Genomic DNA, 26,059 nt, shown 5'->3' with positions numbered 1-26,059 from the left:
ATAAATAAATAAAATTGCATCAGTCTAGAAGACAGAAAAGATTAAGTGCAGTATGAGGACAGATACAACACCTTTCTCTTTTCGGTTTTAACTTTTAAAAATTTCATTATATTTCCATTTATATTTTCTTTCTTTCTTATGCCTCATTTTTTCTTTAACTTTTTCATTTTTTTCTTCCCTTTTTTATTGTTCCTTTTCTTTTTCTTTCTTTACATTTTTTATTTATTTGTTCTTTCTTTTTTCTTTATTTCTTTTACTTTCCCGTCTTTCCTCTCTTCGTTTCGTTTTTACATATTTTATCTTCCTTCCCTTCGTTCTTAATATTTTCTTTACATTTTTCTTTCTTTCATTTTTCTTCTGTATTTCTTTCACTTACATTCTTTTCTTCCATCTTCTTTTCCTTTTTCCTTTCTTTTTTATTGACTCATTATTTTAACGTTTCATTTTGTTTTTTCTCCCTCTTTCTTTTTCTTTCTTCATCCTTCTTTATCCTCATTTTCTCACTTTCCCCTTTCTTTTTTTCTCATACTGATGCTACCAGATCAGGCTGTTTGAAGATGCCTGCCTAAAATATACCAAACATTGATGTTATTGTTTTTCCTTTTTCTTTGCAAAACTCAATCATGTTCTGCAAAATCTAAAACAAAACGACAAATATCCATTACGAAACAATCAAACCAAATAATATGAATAAATATTTTAAAATATAAAGAACTTGAAGCATAAAGACCTTTTTCCAAAATTACTATGTTCGGCATTAAAATAAGACGAACAAACAAAAACAACCAAAAACAAAAACAGCTAAATAAACAATCATGAAAACAGCTGAAATATTAAGAAAAACCTGTGAATGTGGAAACTAACACACAAGAGCAACAAGTGTGGGCCAGACAAAATGCTGCAAAGGCAAAACATGAAACACTACATGGAACCCAGAACATTGAAACCGCATCCATTTTTAACCCCACTTTCTTCTTCCCCTCCTTTATTCGTCTCACATTAAATCTTTTAATTCCCCCCCTTTTTTATCTCCCTTTCCTTTTTCAGGCTTTCATTTTAGTTCTTTAGTGCCATTGTTTCTCTCATCTTTCAAATGTTTTTCTTCATTCAATTTACCTCTATCCAAATTCTGTTTCGTGTTTCGCATTCTATTAACGTTTTCTTATTTTCTTGTTTTTGTTCTTCATGCTTTATCATTTAATTCCTTTTCTTCTTTGTCCTTTTCTTCTTTCTTCCTTTTCCTTCATTCACTTCCATTTCTTTCTTTCTTTAATACTTTTTACTTCCCTCTATTCATGTTTCACTCTTCTATTTAATGTGTTTTCTTGCTTTCTCCATTTCTTCCTTTCCCTTTTATCATTTCTTATTTTTCTTTTTATTCTTTCCAATTTGAATTCCTTCCTCTTTTCCCTCTTTGTCTTTTTCCTTCTTTTATTTTTTACTTTTCTTCTTCCCTCCGCATTTCGTTCACCCTTTTAACGTTTTTTCTTTCCTTTCTTTACTTGTTTCCAACAAACCTGCATTTTGTATTTTCCAACGCCCCCCCCCTCGTTTTTAGTTCACGATTGTTGTTAGTTCAGCTTTGCTATAAAGTTACTAAACCGCACCATTAAAAGGCGGCGCTGGTGTCGCTGTTATGCATTCGCAACAATGAAATGAGACTCTGAATAAATAGTACAGATCTTTTTTTTACCTCTATTTTTTCTATATCAGAGCATATGCGGTATATGCTTGCATATTATATGACCAAACTTTTAAATTCTATAATTATACCGACAATACTACCGACGTTGTCCGGGATCTAGTCATGTCATTTTAGGTTTTAATTTTTATTTGTTTGCACACTTTAAAATGTTTCTGCATATAAAAAGACATAAACAGTTTTGTTATAAAGTAGGCAAACCGGATTAATTTAATTTGACGTAAAATATGATCTATCCCCATTGCTGATTCTGATTTTAGGTGACTATTAAAATGATTTATATTATAAGTAGTTTGAACCGAACCAAGTAATTCTTGACATAAATAAACAGAGTTTGTTATATTATGCAGTAAAAAAAAAAAAAAATGAAAATTAGCGAGCAAAAAGCAAAGTTTGATTCGCCAGTTTAAATGCTATTTTTGTCAAACTTTTAAAATCCGAAAATATATTATATATTTTTAAGCATGTTTACAAAAAAAATATGAGCACACTAAAACTGTAACTCACAAAGTACATCGAACGCATAATAAAACACCTTTTGGAGATTAAGTGATCTCGTGATACGCGAGATCAAATGATCGGAAAAATCGGCTCCGTTCAGTCTTGACAAACTATCGATACCCACTGTAAAGGTGCCTGCGCGTGAAATGTTTGTGGCAAGAGTTGAGCAATTTCTACCCACGCATTCATTAAGTCGGAATTGTTAAAGTCAAGTAGCAAACAGAAATTCAAGACAACTGGAAACAATGTCGATATAAGTAGAGAGGACATACAGCAGTTAGTATTCCAAAATAGCCATCTGTTACTAGCCAATCACATTGTGGCTTAACTTTGGTGATCTGACGAGAACCGGTGTGTCCACGTAATTATGCTGTATATTGATGATTAAATGACACGCAAGTATAATTAAAGTCGATACTTCTTGAAAGTCTAGATTGTTTAAAAGCTAATCAGTCACCATTTACCAAGGCCAATAACTACACGAGGATAAATAAAGAATAATAATTAGATGATGAAAAACACTGAGAGTGTTAGAAATATTGGGTGGAAAAGGATAAGTTGATTACTTAAGAAGACATCTCGATAAGTATTTCTTGGCATTGAACTTGAAGACAACTATGTTATAATCATAAGGGAAGCAGTTCCTTAATCTTGTGTTTCAAATTTATGAAGTTCTGGCAAAGAAACCACTGACATCGTTTAAATCTATTTTTCTAAAACTTTAATAATTTCTAATTCGCTATTGGAGAGATGATAAAAAAAATGAAAATCAGCTACAGATGGAGATCTTCCAAAGGTTTTTGTGCAGAATATTTTGAGACAAGAAATGAATTAAGTTTGTGTCCAGTTAAAAATAAACAAATACTCATGCAAAATACCGACTATGATGAAATAATAACATTAATATTTAGAAACCCATTCTTAACATGCAGAAAAAGAGGCACTTTGTACATATTTTCCTAACAACTTAATGAACCAAAGATAGTGCAACAACACGACTTGAAAGATTGTAACATAGTGCATATGAACGCGTGGGAAAGTATCAGCAGCAGCGAAGGATGGCTGGCTTGCAATGAGATTTGCATATGCAAATTAGGAAATGTGTACGAGAAGAGAAAGCAAAGAAGGAGAGAAAATGCACCAGAAGACAGAAACAACGTCGGCATCAAAAGTGACGGACGTGAAAAGCGAAGATAAGAATGGGCCGGCTGTGCCTAGCAGGTGGTCTGAAGAAAGAGAAACACTATCCAAGCTAAAATGGACATGTGGTGCCGAAAGTGACGGTAATAAATGTTTTTGTTAAAAAAGAAAAAATGCAACCCGGATTTTATTTACTTATTTCCAGTTTTATTTTATGAATTACTAAAGTAAAGTGTAACGCCACGTAACGTTACGTATATTTATTTAGGACGCCATTACTATACCTTTTAACGTCAAAGGGTCAATATGAACAAAAATGTATATTCGCGCCTTGTTTAATTGCAGCCTGCACGGAAAATATGTCCTGCTTTAATGTAGGTATGAACAGAGCATTTTTTAGAATATAGTTACAGATTTCACCTTTATTATTTTTAGGGATATTTTAGCATCGCCTCTTTTCAAGACTATATTATTTATTTGACTACCGTCGGCAAGTTCGACAAAATGACTTTGAGGATTAAAGTTTGAATCAAAATTAATAAAATCAGATTCCTTGGTGATAACGTGCGCTGTAGCACCACAGTCTACAAGGAGATTTTTACCGTTTGTGGTATTGTCAAAGTTACATGTGAATAGAAATGTATGTTCTTCCTCAAAGTTCTCAACGTTTTTTACGGAGTCCATTTTAGAGCGTTTATATCGACATTGGAAACTTTTCTGGTTTGGTCGTCCACAATTATAGCAGATAATGTAATGTTATTCTTTTATTTGGGAAAATTATTTTTGGAGACGTTGCGGTGAGTTGCGTAATTTGGTGGTGTCTGCTTTCGAGAAGCATTTTTGAACTTCATAATATTGCTGGAGTTATTATTGTCCACGAGCATACGATTAGTCTCTTCTTAACTGCGCAATGCCACTTTAAATTCGCTGAAATTTATGGGTTTGTCTTTCTGAGTTATAGCTGTTGTAAATGGTTTAAAATCGGCTGGAAGTCACTTGGGGGTCATTGATATCAACAAGCTATCGCTTATTATTTCACCTGAGAGTTTTAAGACATTGGCGGTTGTTTCTGCCCTTATAACGTAGTCGGTAATCGTTTCATCCTCGTTACGTTTCAGAGACGTTAGTTCTGTATATAGGGATATTATTCTCGGTTTCCCTTTTGATAAATAATGTTCTCTTAATATGTTCAATGTTTTCCTTCCATCATCCAATGCGTCTCTTATAATCAGAGACAGACTTCTATCGTCTAAACATTGAATCAGTTCTGCAAAAACAGTCGCGTTCTTTTCGAGAATTCGGGGTCGTTTGGATTCTCTGTTGGATATTGTATGACTTTGTGTAGTTTTCGAATCCTTAGATATCCCAGAAATAAATGCATAATCGGCATGGATGAATGTATCATATTTGCACGTATCTTCTGACTGGGCAACACCGAGCGCCGTGCTAGTAGATATAAATGTACAGATGACAAAGTCGACCTCGAAATCCAGTGGGCAATGTCCTTTCCTTCTTTCTGCTACTTCTGTTTCATTTGATGAAACAATACGAGTCTATCTCTGCTCTTTTGTTATTTTCATAATAGGTACTCGACTGAACTTAAACCTTTCTTCGGCCCTGCATATGACCTTAAAATATATCCAGTAGTGAGGCCCAGCTTGTGGGCTTTGGGGAGTGTGATGTCACCCCTTAATTGCCATTGCTCCCAGGTCCAGTCTGACCCAGAGTGGTAGTACCTGTTAGGGTCCTTACTATTGGTTAAATAGAAGCCGACTTGAAAACAAATATATTATATTAAAAAAAATTCTTCAAAATCTTTGGATTCGGCATTAAATAACCTGAAAAGAGTTGATATGCCGTAATACAAAAACAACCAACCAACCAACCAACCTTTCTTCACCCTTGTAAAACATTCTCATTGAACATTCGTCTAGCTACACCCACTGTCAATAATCTCCCCTACTACGTACCTGTATCGAAATTTAAACAAAAATTAGATGGACGACGTTTTTTACCTTGAACTGCTTGTCTTTGTAATGCAGTACCGCGGAGCTGCTTCCTACATGAATATAACATGATCGTTTTCAAGTCCAATGTAAACAAGTTTTTATTTAGCCGCCCTTTTAAACAATGAAATTCTACCACTTTTCACAATTACTGATCGTCATCACCGATCACTTGACAATCATTAACGCTTATGTTTGAGTGGCATTTGAGCAATAAGTGGTACCTCCTACACCCCCCCACATATATATATATATACATTCAAGCAAATATTATTAAATGCAATGTATAATTAAATGTAATGTATAATTTTTATGTTGTCAACGACGACCTTTCTATAATTGGAGGGGGGGGAGAAATCTTAGGGGGACAATCTTAGAAAGGTCCTCGTTGACAACATAAAACTTATACAACATGAACATAACATCAAAAAATTAAAAATTCTTGAAGCGTAATATATTAGAACCCTTCAGTCCACTATAACTGATATCGCATTCGAGAAAAGCAGTAACATTCTAAAATGTCTTGCGTAGTTCGTATTGGACTGATTTTGCTAACGGTGTCCAAGAACTGAATTTAATACTCGAATTATTAATCGACCTATATTTTTAATCGACTTTTCATCGACTCTATATATTTTAACTTATCGCCGTTTACTGTATATTTTAGTTTTCACTTTTTTTTCGCTCATTCGGACTTTTACTTCAACACCAGATGATGATTCGTGGACGAATCAAAGTACTTGTGACAGCAACAACTATGAAACTTTTATTAATATTTTTTATTTTGATATAAAAAGATTATACGGAAAATCGAAAAATTAAAAGAAAACAATCATAAAGCAAAGTGTCTCCGTGGCATTTAATAATATTTTCTTGAATAAAAAAATGCTGCCTAAATATACCAATTTCAAATCACACACACACACACACACACACACACATAATATAAAGCTGAACGTGTGTGTCTGGTCACGAATAGGCTCCTATATGGCTAACTATTATAGAAAACTGACCACATATCATGATAGACACAGGGATGGGTATGTTTTATTTGGCATAATGATGATTCATTAAAATTGTGGGGTCTGCGTACGCGTCTGGTCCACAAAGTATGGAAATAAAAAAATAAAAAAATTAAAAAATAAACGTTTACAAGTGTTTTTGATATAGATGTACATAATAATACTTTGATAAGAATATTTTAATTTGAATAGGGATGGTATAATAAAATTGTGGGGTCTGCGTTCGCGCCTTGCCCCCATAGAATGGAAATAGGCACAAACTTTAATAAAGACTTTTCATATCTATCTGCGTAAGTATACTTTGATAATTATGTTTCAGTTTGAAGAAATATGGTATAATAAAATTATGGGGGGTGTTCGTTCGCGCCTGACCTCCATAGAATGGAAATATGTCACAAATTTTAACAAGGTTTTTTTAATATAGATCCATAGAATATTGTGATAAGTGTTTCAGTGTGAACAGGTATGGTATAATAAATTATGGGGTTTATCTATTTTATTTTTACTTTCATCATATTTTGCTTTGGTTTTGATACTCCTAAATTCGAAGCTATCTCTTTACAATCCCTCCTTTTCATAACCTATCATACTTTCATAAATCAGAATCCATTTTCTGTAGGCTGTTTTTGAACCCAGTCAACGACGGGTACTTTTGCTAATATATATATATATATATATATATATATATATATATATATATATATATATATATATATATATATATATATATAACAATCTAATTTCCATGCACCAATATACAACAAATCTACATTTACGGGACTGTATACGCGCTGGGATTCATTTTGCCCCCCAAAACGTAAGATAAATTTAATTCAGACCCTAACACATCGTGCCCTTATGATTTGTTAAAAAACAAAATTGAATTAGGAATTTAAAATAATTACTGATACTCTATCTATAAATAGGTACCCTCTTGATGTGATTAGGTCATTTATGCAAAGGAAAATAACTGAGTTTTCTGAAACTAAAATCATTCAAACAGTGAATAAATGTCCAATATATTTACGTTTACCGTGGTTGGGGACAGTAAATGAGAAATTCGCCAAGCCAATCAGCTCAACGGTGGAAAAATATTACTTTGCTTCAAATGTGCGTGTTGTGTTGTCTACGAGAAAGTTAATGCCATCTTCTCGAAAAGATGTTCTATCTTCATCCCCATCATGACAATAATGTAATTTACAATTTTGAATGTAGTTGCGGTGCCAACTATGTGGGTCGAACGACATTGAGATTGGATGGAAGAGTTCAACAGCATGATCCTACCAAAACCAGAAATGGGACATACCAAGTAACAGACGTACTTGCCAACACATACGAAGCTTCAATAACTGACCACCTCATTAAAAACCGTCATGTGCAGCGAACTTCAGTACGAACTCATTTTCAGTTCTTAGTCGTGCTTACTCAACATTCCATTAATGATTTTGGACACTGTTCACCTTCAATTTAGAAGGCCTTCTCTCTGTAAACAGAGGGAATGTCTTTTAGGTTTGAGCGTGATTAGTCTCTAGGATCTCCGAAAAATTTCATAATGTTGCATTATTTTAATCACTTTTCCCCTTTTTTCCACACATAGCAGAACGCAACGTAATTTTATTTTAAATGTACATATTTTCGATTTTCCCTTTTTTAAAATCTTCGATACAGCTTTGAGAAAACGAGGACGAAACCGGTCAGCTGACTTCCCCCCTTTTTTATTTTCTCTTCTTCGTCTTTTTTCTTTATTTTAAAGCACATTTTACTTTTAATAATGAATTATAAAAGCCTTCCTTTCATGATTGCGATCTATCTATCTATCTATCTATCTATCTATCTATCTATCTATCTATCTATCTATCTATATATATATATATATATATATATATATATATATATATATATATATATATATATATATCCTCCTCTCCCATCTAGAAATTAAATGGTGAGCTAAATTATATTTTTAATCCTTGGTTGTGGAACTAGGCTAGAAATAAAACTCCAGAACAATGCAAGCCTTTCTCTACACAAGCAAAGGTCAACCACCTCAGCAGGAATAACCTTCTTAGTTACACACAATATGGTTTCCGCTCTGCAAGATCTACCGCAGATGTGCTGACGGTTATATCCCACAGGATTAGTGAATCTCTTGACAAAGGCTTCCTTTCTAGGTCAATTGCTCTTGACATATCAAAGGCCTTCGACAAGGTATGGCATAAGGGTCTACTTCACAAGATTTCCAGCTACGGTATAACTGGAAATGTTTTCTCAATAATTAAATCATTTCTCTCCGATAGGCTCATAAGAGTAGTGGTAGATGGACAAAAATCGGAGGCCTGCAATATAAATGCTGAAATCCCTCAGGGGTCAATCCTGGCCCAACTCTCTTCCTGATCTACATCAATGACCTCCCTAAACATATACTTAAATCATTCGTTGACATCTATGCTGATGACACGATCATCTACGGCAACACATCAAAGGCTGTAAATGACAAAGTTCTCTCTTATTCTCTCTCCTCTGATCTCGAGCACGTGGTTCAGTGGGGGAAGATGTGGCTGATTACCTTTAATGCATCCAAAATCAAACTCCTATCCTTACATCATCAACGCTCTGAACACCATCTGGCATCAATTGTGATGGATGGCTCTCGTCTGGGTGAGGCCCCGTGTTTTGACAAGCTTCTGGATTTGACCTTTAATCTTGATCTGAAATGGAACACGTACATCAAGTCTGTTACCAAGGTCGCTGGAAAGATGGTAGGATCCTTCTACCGCTCCAGAAGATATCTCACTACTGATGCAATTCTCTATCTATACAAAAGCCAAGTACGTCCAAGGATGGAATACTGTTGCCATATCTGGGCAGGAGCTGCGAAAAACAGCCTATCCTGCCTTGAAAGAGTACAAAATAGACTTCGTGGCTTAGTGGGAGATGCCCTTTTCTATACCCTGCAACCTCTCTCCCACAGAAGAGACGTTGCGAGCCTATCCTTGTTTTATCGTTATTTCCCTGGCAGGTGCTCGTCTGAACTCCAATCTCTGGTTCCCCCCCTCGCCAATCTTTCACGAAAAACACCCGTCTAGCTGAATCCACTGTGAAAAATTTCCCCCACTCTATATCTGTGCCTAAATCAAAACGCGGATTCCATGAACAAAGCTTCTTTCTTAGAACTGCACGCCTGTGGAACTCTGTTCCGTCTGCCTGCTTCCCACCTGACTACAACTTGGATGTGTTCAAGTCCAACGTTAACAAATTCCTAATGAACCACCCCCTTAAGTAAACACTTCATCAAATCTCCACACTAACGTAATGTACTTGCAATAACCCTTATCCCTGAGTGGCTTTCGGGCCTTGATAAGTGGTGATCACTGTGTAAAAAAAAAGCAATGTCGGTTCGGAAGAGGTACCACCCTTGCTATCTATATGCTATCATACCTATCACACGCACACTTACAGATGGATCTAAGACCAACACTAGAGAATAATAGAGAACATTACTTGTAGGTTATAATGGTTTCTTTTAGCCAAATGCAATTAAATACTAAGCAGATAAATTTTTAAAAATCTATCTTGTACTTAACAGTAACTGATAATACGTTAGTATAAAAAAGTCTAATTAATAAAAACCTTAACCAGAAATCATATTTACACGATAAGAAATATACATTTTAATGTGATAAATTGCAAAATTAAATGTATTAACCAATTCTTTGTTTTTACTAACAGAGTAATATTTTTTGTAACAAGTTGCCAGGTTAAGAACATTCGAGAACAACAATAGCGGAGAGTATTTAAAAATTATATTGGATGAACTAAGAAAATATTTGTGGGTACTATCAAATCAACTATTTGACAGAAATTGTCCGGATATGTTGTATTAACAGTGTAAGAAATCTATGAAATGATTTGTAATGCTTTATTTAGGGAGATAGTAAAAAGATGAGTATCCCTAAATATGACAAAAAATTAAGATGATATAAATTGCATTTAAAAAAATTAAGATGATATAAATTGCATTTAAAAAAAATAAATATGACAAAAAATTAAGATGATATAAATTGCATTTAAAAAAAATAAATATGACAAAATATTAAGATGATATAAATTGCATTTAAAAAAATTAAGATGATATAAATTGCATTTAAAAAAATAACATGATATAAATTGCATTAAAAAATTAAGATGATATAAATTGCATTTAAAAAAATTAAGATGATATAAATTGCATTTAAAAAAATTAAGATGATATAAATTGCATTAAAAAAAAAAAATAAAAATAAATAAATAAAAAGTCAATAATTGATGAATATCCAAATTCTGTTTATTTTGGCCTTTTTTTAATTTTTTGAACTCGGCGTTGTTAACCAAACAAAAAGTAGAGTTAGAAAGCAAGTTCCAAGGAAATCCAAGTTGTCACGAATTCAGCGTCATTCACTTTTTTATCTCCTGTAAAAAATGATAATGTAGACATGAAACAATCATATGGTGAGCACAAAAATTTAAACGCTATTTTTGATTTAAGTTCTAACATTTGAAAACAAAATCAAATATCCGATATTACAGCTAGTTTTATATAATCGTTATTTTCCTTTTTTGTAATGTATTGAAGAATAAGTTGAATAATGCATAATTGCAGGAGGATGAAGGATACAGAAAGTCGAATAGGATGCCAATGACGAATATATGTCTGCAGATGTGAGAAAATGATGAACGTCAGATGATTCAGATTGTACAAGAATTTAGAATTAATACAAGCGATATGCGAGAACACGCAAAAACGCATGACTTTTTCAACCACCTGAACCTATCGATATGGATCTATCGATATGGATCTATCGATATGGAACTAACGATATGGATCCATCGATATGGATCTATCGATATGGATCTATCAATATGGATCTCTCGATATGGACCTATCGATATGGATCTATCGATATGGATCCATCGATATGGATCTATCGATATGGATCTATCGATATGGACCTATCGATATGGATTTATCAATATGGATCCATCGATATGGATCTATCGATATGGATCCATCGATATGGATCTATCAATATGGATCCATCGATATGGACCTATCGATATGGATCTCTCGATATGGATCTATCGATATGGACCTATCGACATGGATCTATCAATATGGATCTATCAATATGGATCCATCGATATGGATCTATCAATATGGATCTATCGATATGGATCTATCAATATGGATCTATCAATATGGATCTATCGATATGGATCTATCGATATGGATCTCTCGATATGGACCTATCGATATGGATCTATCAATATGGGTCTATCAATATGGATCTATCGATATGGATCTATCGATATGGATCTATCAATAGGGATCTATCGATATGGATCTATCGATATCGGGCCACACCAGGACTACTGTGAGAGGACACGGTTCTCCATCGTCTTTATTCGAGGGAACACTTCGAATCTGCATACCAAGTTTGCTGCCCATCCCATCAAGTTTGTTGATGTTTCGGGTCCATCAACAAATTATATTTAAATTCAGGTGAAACATTATTATACAATGGCCAAACTGTAAATATTTAAATTCAGGTGAAACATTATTATACAATGGCAAAACTGTAAATGTCTTTAATATATTTTAATGTTTACATAATTTTATAAACGTAAAAAATTATGAAACATTTACACCCAACTATTACGTTATATTTACGCATTGCGGACATTTTGTTTTGATAATTTATTATTCTGAAATTATTGACTAATATGTTCAGAATACTTCATTTGTCATCTCAAATTTGTTGAATTTTGTGTCGTAAAAACACGCTCTCTTTTGTTGAAAAGGTGAATTTATGATTTACCGCCATTTTAGCTTGTACTCAATCACCTGATGCCACGTGACTTCGTTCTAGTAATGCGATCTCCACAAGATACCAACTTGGATTTCTGCCGAGTCTGAGGACGATTAGGTGGAGACGGAAGTAGTTAGAGGAGATGAAACTTTACAATGGTTGTTACTACTACTACTACTAATACTAATACTAATACTAATACTACTACTAATAATAATAATAATAATAGGCAATAAAGAGAACACAACGATAAGTAATTTCACGGAAGAATTATGACGGCTTGTTAAACAAAGCAATAACATAAATAAGTACATATGTATTTAATAAAGGCGTAAACAATGCGAATAAAAAACAGAATAATGAAAGAGAAGCTGAACAATTACAAATAATTCAAGACAAAATGTAAAATACTTCTTAAATTATATATTAATTTTTTAGTACATCCTACACTTACTGCTAAAACAGTAAAGATTTACTGAAAAATTAATGTATACGTTTTTTATGTGGGGAGAATGCTTCAAAGTATTCGTAAGAATTCGCAGGTTATAGTAAGTATTACTGACATGAATCGCGACTTGAACCCCTCGATTTTCAGAAGCACCATGACTTCAATGGAAAACACTCAACTACCTGAAAACTAGGATGAGGCGATCAGCAGTTCTTATGACAAGATGGTGCATAAAATTGACCCAACAATATACAAAAATCGAGAACACTGTCTTTCCTGTCCTCTAATGCTCCAATGGTGCAGCTTGAAAGATCTTGCAGAATATCTACTATTATATAAACGTCACTTCGTATGTGTATTTATGTGTGTGTGTGTGTGTGTGTGTGTGTGAGAGAGAGAGAGAGAGAGAGAGAGAGAGAGAGAGAGAGAGAGAGATAGGTTCCCAAACGGCTGAGCTTATCTTTTATAAAGATAATTTATATTATAATTTATGATATAATTTATATCTAATTTACATGTCAAAGGTAATTTATATGTCTGGCAGTGTTCTTAGATATGTTTTGTTCAGAAATTCATCTGATAAGTATCAAAAATCGAAAATAATGTTTTTTTTTTTCTTATAGATAAAAGAATAATTTTTACAGGGGAATGTTTATACGTTACACCGGTAAAGGAGATAATAAAATCTTATCAATTATTTCGTCTTAAGAAAAAGAATTATTGACATCTGGAAATATAGCTCACATGTAGAGCATTCGCCTGCAGATCACATGATCTCGTGTTCAAACTTCGATGTGTCTCACCATTTATTTATTATTATCATTAAGGAGTTCACTTTACAACAAAAGAAGAGGTACCATTTAAAATCGCCGCAAATCATTTCTTCGTTTGTATATTTTAAAACTTAACATTAATCAGAAATTACTTTTCCAGAGCATTCATCGTCAAGCCCAAATGTAAGCTGACGTGATATTGTAAACAAACACAGACGGAAATCGATGAACGATATTATCATTATTATTATTATTATTATTAAAAAAGAAAATTGCGAATTAGTTCACAGGGAAAATTATTCCTCGTCATATATACTAATTAATAGAGGATTGATTCTATAATAATACATACGCAAATTGCATAAATTAAAATATCATGTTTAAGTGTATTGTAGGATTGGGCTACGCCGGCATCCAACTAGTTCAACAATAATGCAAAGGACTGCATTAAAAGCGGTAAACTGTTGTTTGATTACAAGGTTTAAAGAAACTAAGGAAGAAGAGTAGTTAAATTTTTGAAGAAAACTATCACATATATCGTCGTCAATTATTTGTTTTCATTTATCTTCCCTGTCAACATTTCGTTTTTTTTTTTGCACATTGGTTACAGCCGTATTAAATACATATATATTATTTAGCAGCAACGCTTCAAGTAAATTTCCATGCTCTTAAAATAACATCCACATCCACACACACACACACACACACACACACACACACACACACACACACACACACACACACACACACACACACACATATATATATATGAAGATTCGTCTATGAAATCTGTGTATTTAGCGATGGGAATTGTTATTTTCAATCTAAATTGTGGCAGACTGCTGAAAATGTTATCATGAACTTCAACGTTACCGACCGACGTACAAACTCTCGAATATATATGTTCAATCGCATCGAATGCAAACGACTACCAATAACGGACATACTTCTGAAGGTCTGAGAAGATGACGAGCGTGATATAATGCAATGTTTATTCAAATTCTCTAATAAGATGAACACGGCATCTGAATCGGCTAATTAAGTGATGCCAATTGTACTTAAAATTAAGTGTGATTTACGACGTACTGACAACACTGACGTACTGACGAAAGAGCAAACAAACAAAAAACAAACAATAGTTGTTTTTCATGCACATGTTATCTCTCTTGTTCTTGATTTGGCATCAAAAGTATTTCCCGTGTTTAGCTTGAAAATCATCTAATGTCACAAGGAAAGTAAGCATGTTAGTCTCAATTAAAAATAACTTTCATTCATTCCAAGCAAAGCATATTAGAACTGATAGAGATCTGATCTATAAGGAAAAACCTGACTAGGGAGTTGAACAACAAGATATTTATTTATATTACATTTAAATTTATGCATTTATTACATTTATAGATATTTGTACGAAATAAAGAGGGGGAAGATAATTTAAAAGGCAAGCGGTTATAAAAAAAGAAGTAATGAGAGTAGATTTTATTCTGTTACCCGTCGCCTGAAAAAAATGGAAGAACCCAAAAAAAAAAAAAAAAGAAGAAAAAGTAAAAAAAAGAAGAAAAAAACCCTCCTTCCCCAACAAATTAATGCCATATAAGTAGCATTAGTCAATTAAAATAATATCTCTAAGTATTAATTGTTGCGTCTTTTAATTTCTAAAACCATGAACAATGACAAATGTTGAAACGTTTGTATTATTTCATAATCACGAAAGAGCATCCTCGCAGCAATGTATTTACATAGGGACTAGGGATTTTTCCAAGTTTGACTTGTAGGGAATTTTTGATAATGCTCACCATACAAATATACTGGAAGGAAGATACTATTTTATGATTAAATGTATTTGCAAATTAAAATTATCTTCTTATTTGTAAAAAGATGCATGTTTACTTCGAAAAGTAATTTAATAATTTGTTCAAGAATCGTCGCTGGGTTTGATTAATAAATAAAATAAAATTTAGATATAAATAAAGCATCAAAATAAATATAAATTTATGAAAGAAAATGTACTGTTGCGCGATCGTATTATGTTATAACCAGGGCTATGACAGAGCAGCATATTCTTTCATTGTTTTGACTCTCGAGTATATATCCGACGCAGTTAGACACAATTAATCAACTGAGGATCATATCACTCTACATAAAAACATATAAGATATCAATGGATATATACCTGAGAATCAACACAAGGAAAAGAATATGCAGTTATAATGTATCTATGATCGCAGTTCCAATAATAACGGACCTGTTCTGTTTACAACATCTCCACACAGTATGTGCAAATGATCCGATTTCTAGGCAAACGGACATTTTAGAATGTTCTTTTCTCTATCTTACGACTCTGTTTAGGGATTATATTATATGCAAATTGTTGTAATGATAATATATATTTCTTTATGGATTGCCTTTTTAATACATTTGATTACAGTGATTATATAATATATATATATATATGTATATATATATATATGTATATATATATATATGTATATATATGTGTATATTTATAAGCTACAACGCAGTATTATTTATACTGGATACTGAATCAGTCATGCGTGACAAAATAAAGCATAGCATAGGACATAAGCGTTTATAAGTTTTTGTTAAAAATGTAGTTTTGCTACGAACTTGTAATAAGTTTTGATTTTACACAAGTTTTTATTACATTACATCTTTATTACATTAATAATTTTTATTACTATATTTTATTATCGTATTTTATTATATATTAATATATTTTATTGCATAAATAAGTTTTTAATTTGCATAGTTTTGTATTAAAACATAGTTAAATGTTTTTGTATTAAGTGTTCAATCCCTAGTCAGCACAATAATCAAGTTATAACGCATGATGTAATACGAAAAAAAAAACCTACTTAAATTTATATCATATATATTTTATTGTGTTATGGGTTGTAAGATCGTCAAGTAGCCATGAGTGTTAATGATTCATACTCCTGCTCTGAAGTTAGTAATTAAAGTGAAAACGATAGGTAGGTAAAAAAAAAATAAATAAAAGAATCGGTGATTAGAATGAAACTATTTTTGTGTGAAAATCCCTATCAATAATTCGATTAAATCGCATATGAATCAGACTTTAATGTGCATATTATTTTTTACTATTATGCCATACCGGTCAATCACATAGAGGAAATGCTAAATTTCAAACTGCTGGCTGAATGACCTATTGAGAATACTTCTAAAACAGAGATAAAATGAATTGAAATGCGGCATCACTTACCATTACGATCGAAATAAGAATAGAAGCGTCTGATGTCAACTAAATCCAACATGCCGTCACCGTTCGTATCAGCACGTGCGAAGATGTTCATAGCATAGTTGGCGTGACCAAGGTTGTTTGCCAGCCATAAAGTTAGAAACTCGGTTTTTGTGACGTGTCCATCAACTGAAAATGAAAAGAAAAAAAAAACACACACACACATTTTCAAAACCTTTATATCTTTTCTTCATTAAAAAAATGATATAACACATCTTTCTGGATTTTCAGATGAAATTTGAGAAGTCGCATTATTTGAATTATTCGAACTACTGTTCTCATCTTGAATGTTACTTTTACAACGATGTAACCTGCGACTTTTTTCATGCGTATCTTGTAGATTCCGAAGTTCGACAAGATACGCCTGAAGAAGGTCGGAACTTGTATCGACTTAAGCGTTGTGAAAATAACACTCAAGAGGAAGCAGTATTAAGAATAATCTAAATAATATAACACAACGAGACAGGAAGCATTTTTCTTGCATTATTAAACATATTTTTTACTTTTATATTATTATTGTTATTGTTATTGTTGTTGTTGTTTCATCAACTTCAAAATGTTGTGATGTTTTACACCGTTTTCCCCTCAAGAGCAAGCTTTTACACCATAGTTAGTGGAGATAGTCAAAGAGTCAATTAGATGGAAAGCACCTGGCGTAGGATGTTTGTTTTTGCTGCTCCAAGCAGAACTGACTTCTGGAGTACGGTAATGTTGTATTTCCTGTCGTGCCTGTCCCACGGTGTTCAGCTGTTTCATAAAATCATCAGGAATTGGCATGATGGAAGTTTTCTTATTCCACAATCTAGTTTCGTAGTTTCTCATTCTTCTTCTCATTTAAGTTAATGTCGTTTGGGCAAAGCAAATCAATAATTTGGCATCCACTGGTCTTTTTGTTCACAACTACAATATCAGGTTTTCTTGTGAGTTATCTCTCAGTCACACTGAATCATGAAATCTCAGAGAATCTTAACATCCAAATTTTCCACTACCCCTTATGGGTGATGTTGGTACCATTTGTCTGTCACTTGGATTCCAAACTCCAGTGCAGATTTGTACAAACATTGTCACGGCGACGTTTATACTCTTTTTGAGCAAATATTGAACACGCACTAACAATGTGTGACACTGTTTCAAGAGACATACCACATAACCTGCACTGATCCGAACAGTCCTTTCCATAGATGTTTTTATTTAATGCATTTGTATTTAGTGCCTATTCCTGAGCAGCAAATACAAGATTTTCTATTTTTCTTTTCAAGTCACATTTAGATAGAAAATTCCACATGTCCTGGCATTTTTGTAATTTAGCATCTCGCTCAAACTAATCACGAATTTTTATTCTTACCAACTCAGTCAACTTTTCTGCTTCGATTCTTTCCTTGTACTTCTGCTTATCTTCCAATGAATTTTTATCTAGTTCTTCCTCTTTCACCACAGCTGCGAGTAAAACTTCATGGCTGTTAGCAAAGTAATGGTGAACACTTCTAAGCTCTTTGCCGACACATTCTTCAATCGCAATCAGACCTCTTCCCCTTTTTTCCTTGTGCCTGAGCACGTTAGGATTTGGGTGAAGTGCTCCCTATTTGACTCTATTCAGCCTTTTCATATTTACATGCGTCCATCCTACAAAAGTTGCACGGTATCGAATTAAGGCAACCACCCACGATGCCGAGAACAAGTTCCTACATTTAGTCTAGATTTCAAGAGCAGTTTGAGTCTGCTCATATACACCTCTTTCGTCGTCTAATTTCTTTCATTGCAAAGCATCGTTTCAAATTCAAACACCCCCATTTGTCAAAATAATGCCTTTCATGGCTCCTATCTTCCCTCGTTTAATGCAAACTACTGCACATTTGGAAATTCCAAACTCCATGTTTATGTCTTCACTCCACTGAACCAGAAAGTCAATTTCCTTTTCTGTTTTGCCAAACAATTTCAGATCGTCCATAAATAACATGTGGTTGATCTTCGGTCCATTCTTCTCCAATTGGGATCCCATCTTTGTCTCTCTTAGTACATGTGCTAATAGTATGAGTGCTATTATGAATAGAAGTGGCGAAAAGGAATCTCCTTGGAAGATACCGCCTCTGATGTTGACTGTCCCTAATAATTTCCCATTTGTAAAAAAGGTTGATTTTCCAACTGCTCATACTTTTCCCTGTGAACTCAATAATATTTTCAGCCACTCCCTTCCATTTTCAACGTCCTGAGTGCCCACGTATGCGACATCATATCATAAGCCTTCCTATGATCTATCCAAGCTACATTCAAGTTTATTTTTCTCCTTTTGCGGTTTTTTAAAATACATTTATCAATCGACAGTTGGTATTTTGTTCCTAAACACCTTTCCCTCCCGCCTGTTTGTTCCACTGGTAATGAAGCATTTACTTCATATACTTTTGAACTGATTGTCCCTATCAGTTTTTTTCAAAAACAAGTTCAAGCAAGCAATTAGTTTATAATTTTAGACATCTGGTCCTTTAGCACTGCAAACCATTCTAGTATCTGATACAATCATCCAGACAAACAGCAAGCCTCTCATGGATTCATGTGGAAGATCGCAACCAGTACTCATTAATTCCATCGGATTCGTATTCTTTCCACTTAGTCATGAACTTCATTTGTTTGTTTGTTAGTTGTCGTCGTCGTCGTCGTCATCATCGTCATCGTCATCGTCATCGTCATCATCATCATCATCATCATAATAATAATAATAATAATAATAATAATAATAATAATAATAATAATAATAATAATAATACTCACTAGTTTTCACATGTGACGATAACTAGTGGTGTTCCCTTGGAGTCCGAGTGAAAACAATCATTTTATAAGACAATAACCAGTTTAGAGGGTGCTATTCAGATAACGTTTAATATTATTTACAAAGATAAGTTATTTTCAATTTACTGTAACTATTGGTTTCACACGCGTATACGATTATCAGATAAGAATGGGAAATTATAACATTCGAATAAAAATTATAATACGTTTGATGATCACGCGCGCACATGAAATCCATTGTTACAACGAAGTGTTTGAATATATGATTAAGTGTTAGTTTTACTCATTTAGAACCGCTTTAAAGCTTCACTGCTCACTCATTTTGCAACCAAATTACAAACAATTTTTACAATTCATTAGGTCACCTTCTCAACCATATTTTGAAATTAAAATGTTCAATTTTCGTTCATTAAAACAAAAGTTATCATAAAATTACTGGTGTTCAAAAGTTCTCAGAACTGTAAAGAAAAAAAAAGACGTTTTCTTTTATTGGCTGTCGGTTACCATGGCAACCAAATCTGATACACTACCTCAAATAGGTTGGGAACGGCGGAGATAATGACATAACACAGATATATAAAAAGTTCCCCTAGGTTTGTTGCAAAGTGCTAACGCAGGGAAAAATGAGATACCTAATTATCGAAGACAACAATATATATATATAATATATATATATATATATATATATATGTATATATATATATATATATATATATATATATATATATAATGTTGTCTCTTATATTTTGCCCTCCTTGCAGTTTTTTCGTTCGTTGCGCGCCCCCATAGTTCGCCCTGTTGCCACGATTACGTCGATCTAGCTACTAATGTCGTTAATAATTCACTGCTGTCCCGATTTGCCGCTCAGCTGTACTATCGCTGATAATTTACCGTTGCTGTGCGTAATGGTTAACCGACCTTTCGCCTTGATTCGCCGGCCAAAACTGACTGTTTACGTCTTTGATTTTATTTTTTTTTACTAGCATTTCAGCCCGGCGTTTCCCGGGTGTTTGGAGGTGCATGTTGAGCAAAAAAATAAAAAAGTGGTAGTTGGAAGGCAGGCTCGAACCCGTACCGCAAAGGAGGAAAAGAACGGGGAAAAACTTGACATCTTTGCTGTTACGACAACCGCCAAACCGGAAGTGACGTAGGTTTTAATTAAGGCTAGACAATCGAAAAGAGATGATGACTTTCGAAAATATCGGCGGAAAAAGCGACCCCCCCTGTAGAAAAGTACCCAGTTAAAGGTGAAGCTATTACTGATTTTAACCAATTCTTCGATATTTGTCGTCTGAACGATCGCATTTCAAAATGATAATAATCTTGTGAAAATTCGTCGCCTGTGTCGAAAGTTTCAGGCAGACATGCAAACATACATACATACATTTATATATTGGTAGCTCAAATTTTCGACTCAAACCACTAAAAAACTTTGCATATCTCTGAATACCCTTTATGTAAAATTTATGTTTAACCTAGAAATTGTCTGAGTAATTTGGTAGAGACCTCAGAAGTCATTTTTAAAAAAAAACTTTGACCCCTATTATTACTCCTAAACATTTATTGCTTGGGGTTCAAATCAAGTTATTAAGTTAGATCCATGTCCAAGGAACCTATATTTAAAATTTCAAGTGTTTAGACCCCAAATTGTCGGAGGAGTTTGGTAGAGTTCTGAAAGGTCAAATCTTTGAACTTTGCCCCCTTAACAGCCAAATTTCTGGTCGAAAACGGATTACAAAGATTTTCCCAAATCTCAGTACCCTGTATATCAAATTTCGAGTCTGTAGACTTTAAATCGACAGAGTTATTGCGTAGAGAAATGTACACACACAGACACACAGAGACACAGATACAGAGAAACAGATACACAGACACGTTCACTTTTATAGATATACTAGCATGGGTGCCCGGCGTTGCCAGGGTGTGAGGTGTATGCTGAGCAAAAAAACAAATAAACAAAACGAAACAAAACAAAAAACGGTCAATTTTTTCAACTTTGATCCCTATTATGACCTCTTAACATTTATTTTTTATGGCTCTAATCAAGTTAGTAAGTTAGATCCATGTCTAAGGAACCTATATCTAAAATTTCAAGTGTTTAGACCCAAAATTGTCGGAGGAGTTTGGTAGATTTCTGAAAGGTAAAATCGTTGAACTTTGATCCCTTAACAGTCAAATTTCTGGTCGAAAACCGATCACATAGATTTTCCCAAATTTCAGTACCCTGTATATCAAATTTCGAGTCTGTAGACTAAAAATTGACAGAATTATTGTGTAGGAAAATGTACACAGACAGATACACAGACAGATACACAGACACGTTCACTTTTTAGATATATAGATAGATTTAGTCAATTTAAGAAGTTGGTAATAACTTTTTTATAGATTATTGACAAAGCAAAGCCTGGAAAAATCATGGACTACATAGAAAAATGCAAGCATGAAAAGGGGCGGTAGAAGGATCCCACAATTGTTAAGATTAAACCTAGAAAAGTAATAGGACTAGTTGTTAAAACTTGAAAAGAAAAGAGCAAGATATTCTAGTAAAATATACAATAAATTTATAACTTAAAATATTGTAGCATTAGGATTGATTATATAATGTTAAATTGAATTATTAAAAAAATATTCTTTATGCTGTAATATTTTAAGTTATAAATTTATTCTATTTTTTACTAGAATATCTTCTTTTTCTTTTTCAGTTTTGACAACTAGTCCTTTTACTTTTCTAAGTTTAATCTTAATGATATTATTTTCATGCTCGCATTTTTCTATGTAATGTATATATATATATATATATATATATATATATATATATATATATATATATATATATATATATATAAAAAGTGTATGAGTGAGCGAGCGAGAGAGAGAGAGAGAGAGAGAGGGAGGGAGGGAGAGAGAGAGAGAGAGAGAGAGAGAGAGAGAGAGAGAACCAAAATAAAATAATCAGAAACCAAGCCTTTTCATATTATTTAGTAGTTCAGTGTTTCTCAAGTCATCCAACCACAGGACGGTTCCACAATCAAGTAGTCATATTTGGGCGTTCGGTCATCTTTATTGCATTTGTACATGTTTAACTTGATACTTTTCCTATTTTGCAATGATAGCATCGGAAGCGCTGAATATTTGAGCTGAATGAGCACTTTGCAGTAAGTAAAGCTGAGGTAGGCAGTGAGGCGATTTGTAACTGGACGTTCTTAGGATGATTTCTTGTCAACCGCGCACTGGACTAACCAAGAAGTACCACATCAACAGACGTAGGCGTTTGAGATGAGAATTCTACGGTGAATTAATTCTGATCTGAATGAAGCTGTTATTATTTTTGTTCTTACCGTCAAGATCCATCGAAACGAAAACTTGTTTCATTTCCTCAAAGGCAAGGCTCCCATCTTTGTTACTGTCCATTCGTTTAAATATCTCACGAGCAAGTTCATCATCGGGTAGGACATGACCGTGGTTTTGTGATGATACAAAACTGTTTTACCAAAACGAAAGCAAACAAAAATTAAAAAGAATTAATAAAAGTCATATTTGGTTTCGTCACAAGTAAATAAATAAAATAAGATTTAAAAAAAAAAATAAATAAAAAATAAATAAATAAATTTATGAACAAAAAAAAAATACTATTCCTCGTCCGTCAGAAACGACAGTATTCATAGTGATATCTTTCTCGCACAATTTGTCACTATTTTGTGTGTCGGAAGAATAAGAAAATTATGAATGGTTGGATTTACGTAAACTTACACATATTCACAGATAAACAGCGTGTGGAAGATACACGTAAACAGAGGACGTGAAACATGTAAGGCAACACACACAATAATATACAAGAAGATAGTAACAGACATTAGAACTAAATATTTTACAATAAATGAACCATATGTTACAGAAGTAGAAGATAGAGAATCACACATGACCAATAAATAATGCTATTTATTTTGTGTGTGTGTGTGTGTTTTTTTTGTGAATCTCTGCGACTGCTACAAGATAAACTACATAGGGATTATGTAGATATTCTCCTAGGATTTTGAATAACGTGTCTACACGCATTGACCGAAACTTTAGAACCTGGTTAAGATCGTGCCACACACACACCTGGGTGGAATAATTTTTCTTTATTTTTGAACAAACGTTAAATGACCGATTTAAAAATTAACTGCGATGTTTTCTTTCAAGTTAGCAATCTTGAGAAAGTCTTCGAACAATAGAGATGAAACGTTGCTGAGCATGTTTCCGAATTTTTTTAGATTAAGATTGATAATATGTACTATTTGGATTGTTCAAACCACTATTATAATCTTATGTGTTATTATCGCAACGTTTCGAACGATGTAACCTTTTTTCAGGTTTATACCGTTTTTTTTTACATAGGGATCACCACTTATCAAGGCTCGGAAGCCACTCGGGGATAAGGGTTATATTGTGTACAATAATCAATGAGATAATATCGTAGTAATAGTTGGTATTGGAGATTTGATAAAGTGTCTTACTTAAGGGGGCGATTAATCAGGAATTTGTTTATGTTGGACTTGAAGACGTCCAAGTTGTAGTCAGGTGGGAAACAGGCAAACGGAAGAGTATTCCACATGCGTGCACTTCTCAGAAAAAAAGCCATGTTCATGGAATCTACGTTTTGATTTAGGCGCAGATAAAGAGTGGGGGAAATTACTGACAGTGGTTTTAGCTAGACGGGTGTTTATCATGAAGGATTGGCGAGGGGGGACCAGAGATTGGAGCTCGGATGAGCACTTGCCATGGAAACAACGATAAAACAAAGACAGGCTTGCAACGTCTCTTCTGTGGAAGAGAGGTTGTAGGGAAGAGAAGAGAGCATTCCCCACTAAGTCACGAAGTCTATTTTGTACTTCGCAAGGCAGGATAGGCTGTTTTTTGAAACTCCAGCCCAGATGTGGCAGAAGTACTCCATCTTTGGACGTACTTGGCTTTTATATAGATAGAGAATTGTATCAGTAGTGAGATATCTTTTGGAGCAGTAGAAGGATCCCACCATTTTCCCAGCGGCCCGGGCAACAGACTTGATATACGTGTTCCATTTCAGATCAGGAGTAAAGGTCAAACCCAGGAGCTTGTTAAAACATGAAGCCTCGCCAAGACGAGAGCCACCCATTTCAATTGATGCCAGATGAGGAACAGAGCTTTAATGATGTAAAGTTAGGAACTTAGTTTTAGATGCATTAAAAGTAACCAACCATCTCTTCCCCCACTGAACCACGCGTTCAAGATCAGAGGAGAAGGAATCACAGAGCGCTTTGTCATTTACGGCCTTTGGTGTGTTGCCGTAGATGGTCGTATCATCAGCATAGATGTCAACGAATGATTTACGTATGTGTTTTGGGAGATCATTGATGTAGATCAGGAAGAGAGTTTGGCCAAGGATGGACCCCTGGGAGACGTCAGCATTAATATTGTGGGCTTCTGATTGCTGCCCATCAACCACTACTCTTATGAGCCTATCAGAGAGAAATGATTTAACTATTGAGAAAACATGTCCAGTTATATCGTAGCTGAAAATCTTGTGAAGTAGGCCCTTATGACATACCTTATCGAAGGCCTTTGATATGTCAAGAGCAATTGCCCTAGAACGCCAGCCTTTGTTGAGAGATTCACTAATCCTGTGGGATATAACTGTTAGCACATCAGCTGTAGATCTAACAGAACGGAAACCATATTGCATGTCACTAAGGAGGCTATTTCTGTTGAGGTGGTTGACTACTTCTTAATTTAATATGGATTCCAGTAACTTACTCATGACACGCAAGAGACTCATTGGTCTGTACTGAGAGGGAGATGGCTTATCACCTGAGTTCTTAAATACAGGGCATACTGACGAGGTTTTCCGGGGTGTTGGAAAACACTCCTCTTTAAGGCAACGCTTAAACAGTTTTGTTAGTATGGGGGCAAGTTCTGGTTGGAGCTTTTTAAATACTATAATTGAAATGCCGTCTGGGCCAGTTGCTTTACTGGAATCAAGGTTTTTGATTAGTTTGGTGACCTCGTGCACAGATATTTGTATGTTGGATAGTGTGTTGTCTGTTGTAGAAGGAAATGCGGGGGATTGATGCCCTTCGTCGCAAAGGGTAGAATTAGCTGCAAAGTTCTTGGCGAATAGTTTGGCTTTGTCTGATGCTGATGAGATGACCTCAGGTCCATTGATGATGGTTGGGATAGAACACACGCATCTGTTCAGGATCGTATTTGCTATTTGCCAAAACTGATGGGAACCAAGCTGCTGCTCAGCTACTTTGGATTTGGCGGACTGAGCATATAGCTCTCTTGCATTTTTTATTACTCTTTTACAGTGGTTTCTGGCAGTCCTGAAAACAGCTTTAGTCTCAGTACATCTATTACGTTGGTAGCTATGGAAAAGTGATTTCTGTGCGCAATGGCTGGCTGTTAGGTTTTTGTTGGAATTTTTTTGGATGGTATGAATCTGTCTATGCCTACAATTAACCATTCGGTCAGGTCTGATACTATAGAGGATACATCATTTTTAAACATGGAATGCAGAGGTAGATCAGATATGAATGTACGGAAGC

General features: G+C 34.1%; 1 protein-coding gene across 1 annotated transcript in view; it reads right to left on the bottom strand.

The window, feature by feature from the left end:
- Positions 1-10,673: 10,673 nt before the first annotated feature.
- The window catches only part of LOC145254607 (uncharacterized), a 38,134-nt gene continuing 22,748 nt past the window's right edge, over positions 10,674-26,059 (bottom strand). The window contains exons 3-5 of the mRNA XM_080113215.1: positions 22,835-22,977; positions 16,677-16,841; positions 10,674-10,820 (exon numbers count right to left, since the gene is read on the bottom strand). Coding sequence (XP_079969341.1) covers positions 10,756-10,820; positions 16,677-16,841; positions 22,835-22,977 — 373 coding nt within the window. The 3' untranslated portion in view covers positions 10,674-10,755. The remainder of the gene's footprint in view (positions 10,821-16,676; positions 16,842-22,834; positions 22,978-26,059) is intronic.

The sequence above is a fragment of the Euprymna scolopes genome, chromosome 30 (assembly GCF_053919585.1).
Source record: "Euprymna scolopes isolate OS-2025 chromosome 30, ASM5391958v1, whole genome shotgun sequence".
Taxonomy (NCBI): Eukaryota; Metazoa; Mollusca; class Cephalopoda; order Sepiida; family Sepiolidae; genus Euprymna; species Euprymna scolopes.
This window is presented reverse-complemented; position numbering and strand designations above follow the sequence as displayed.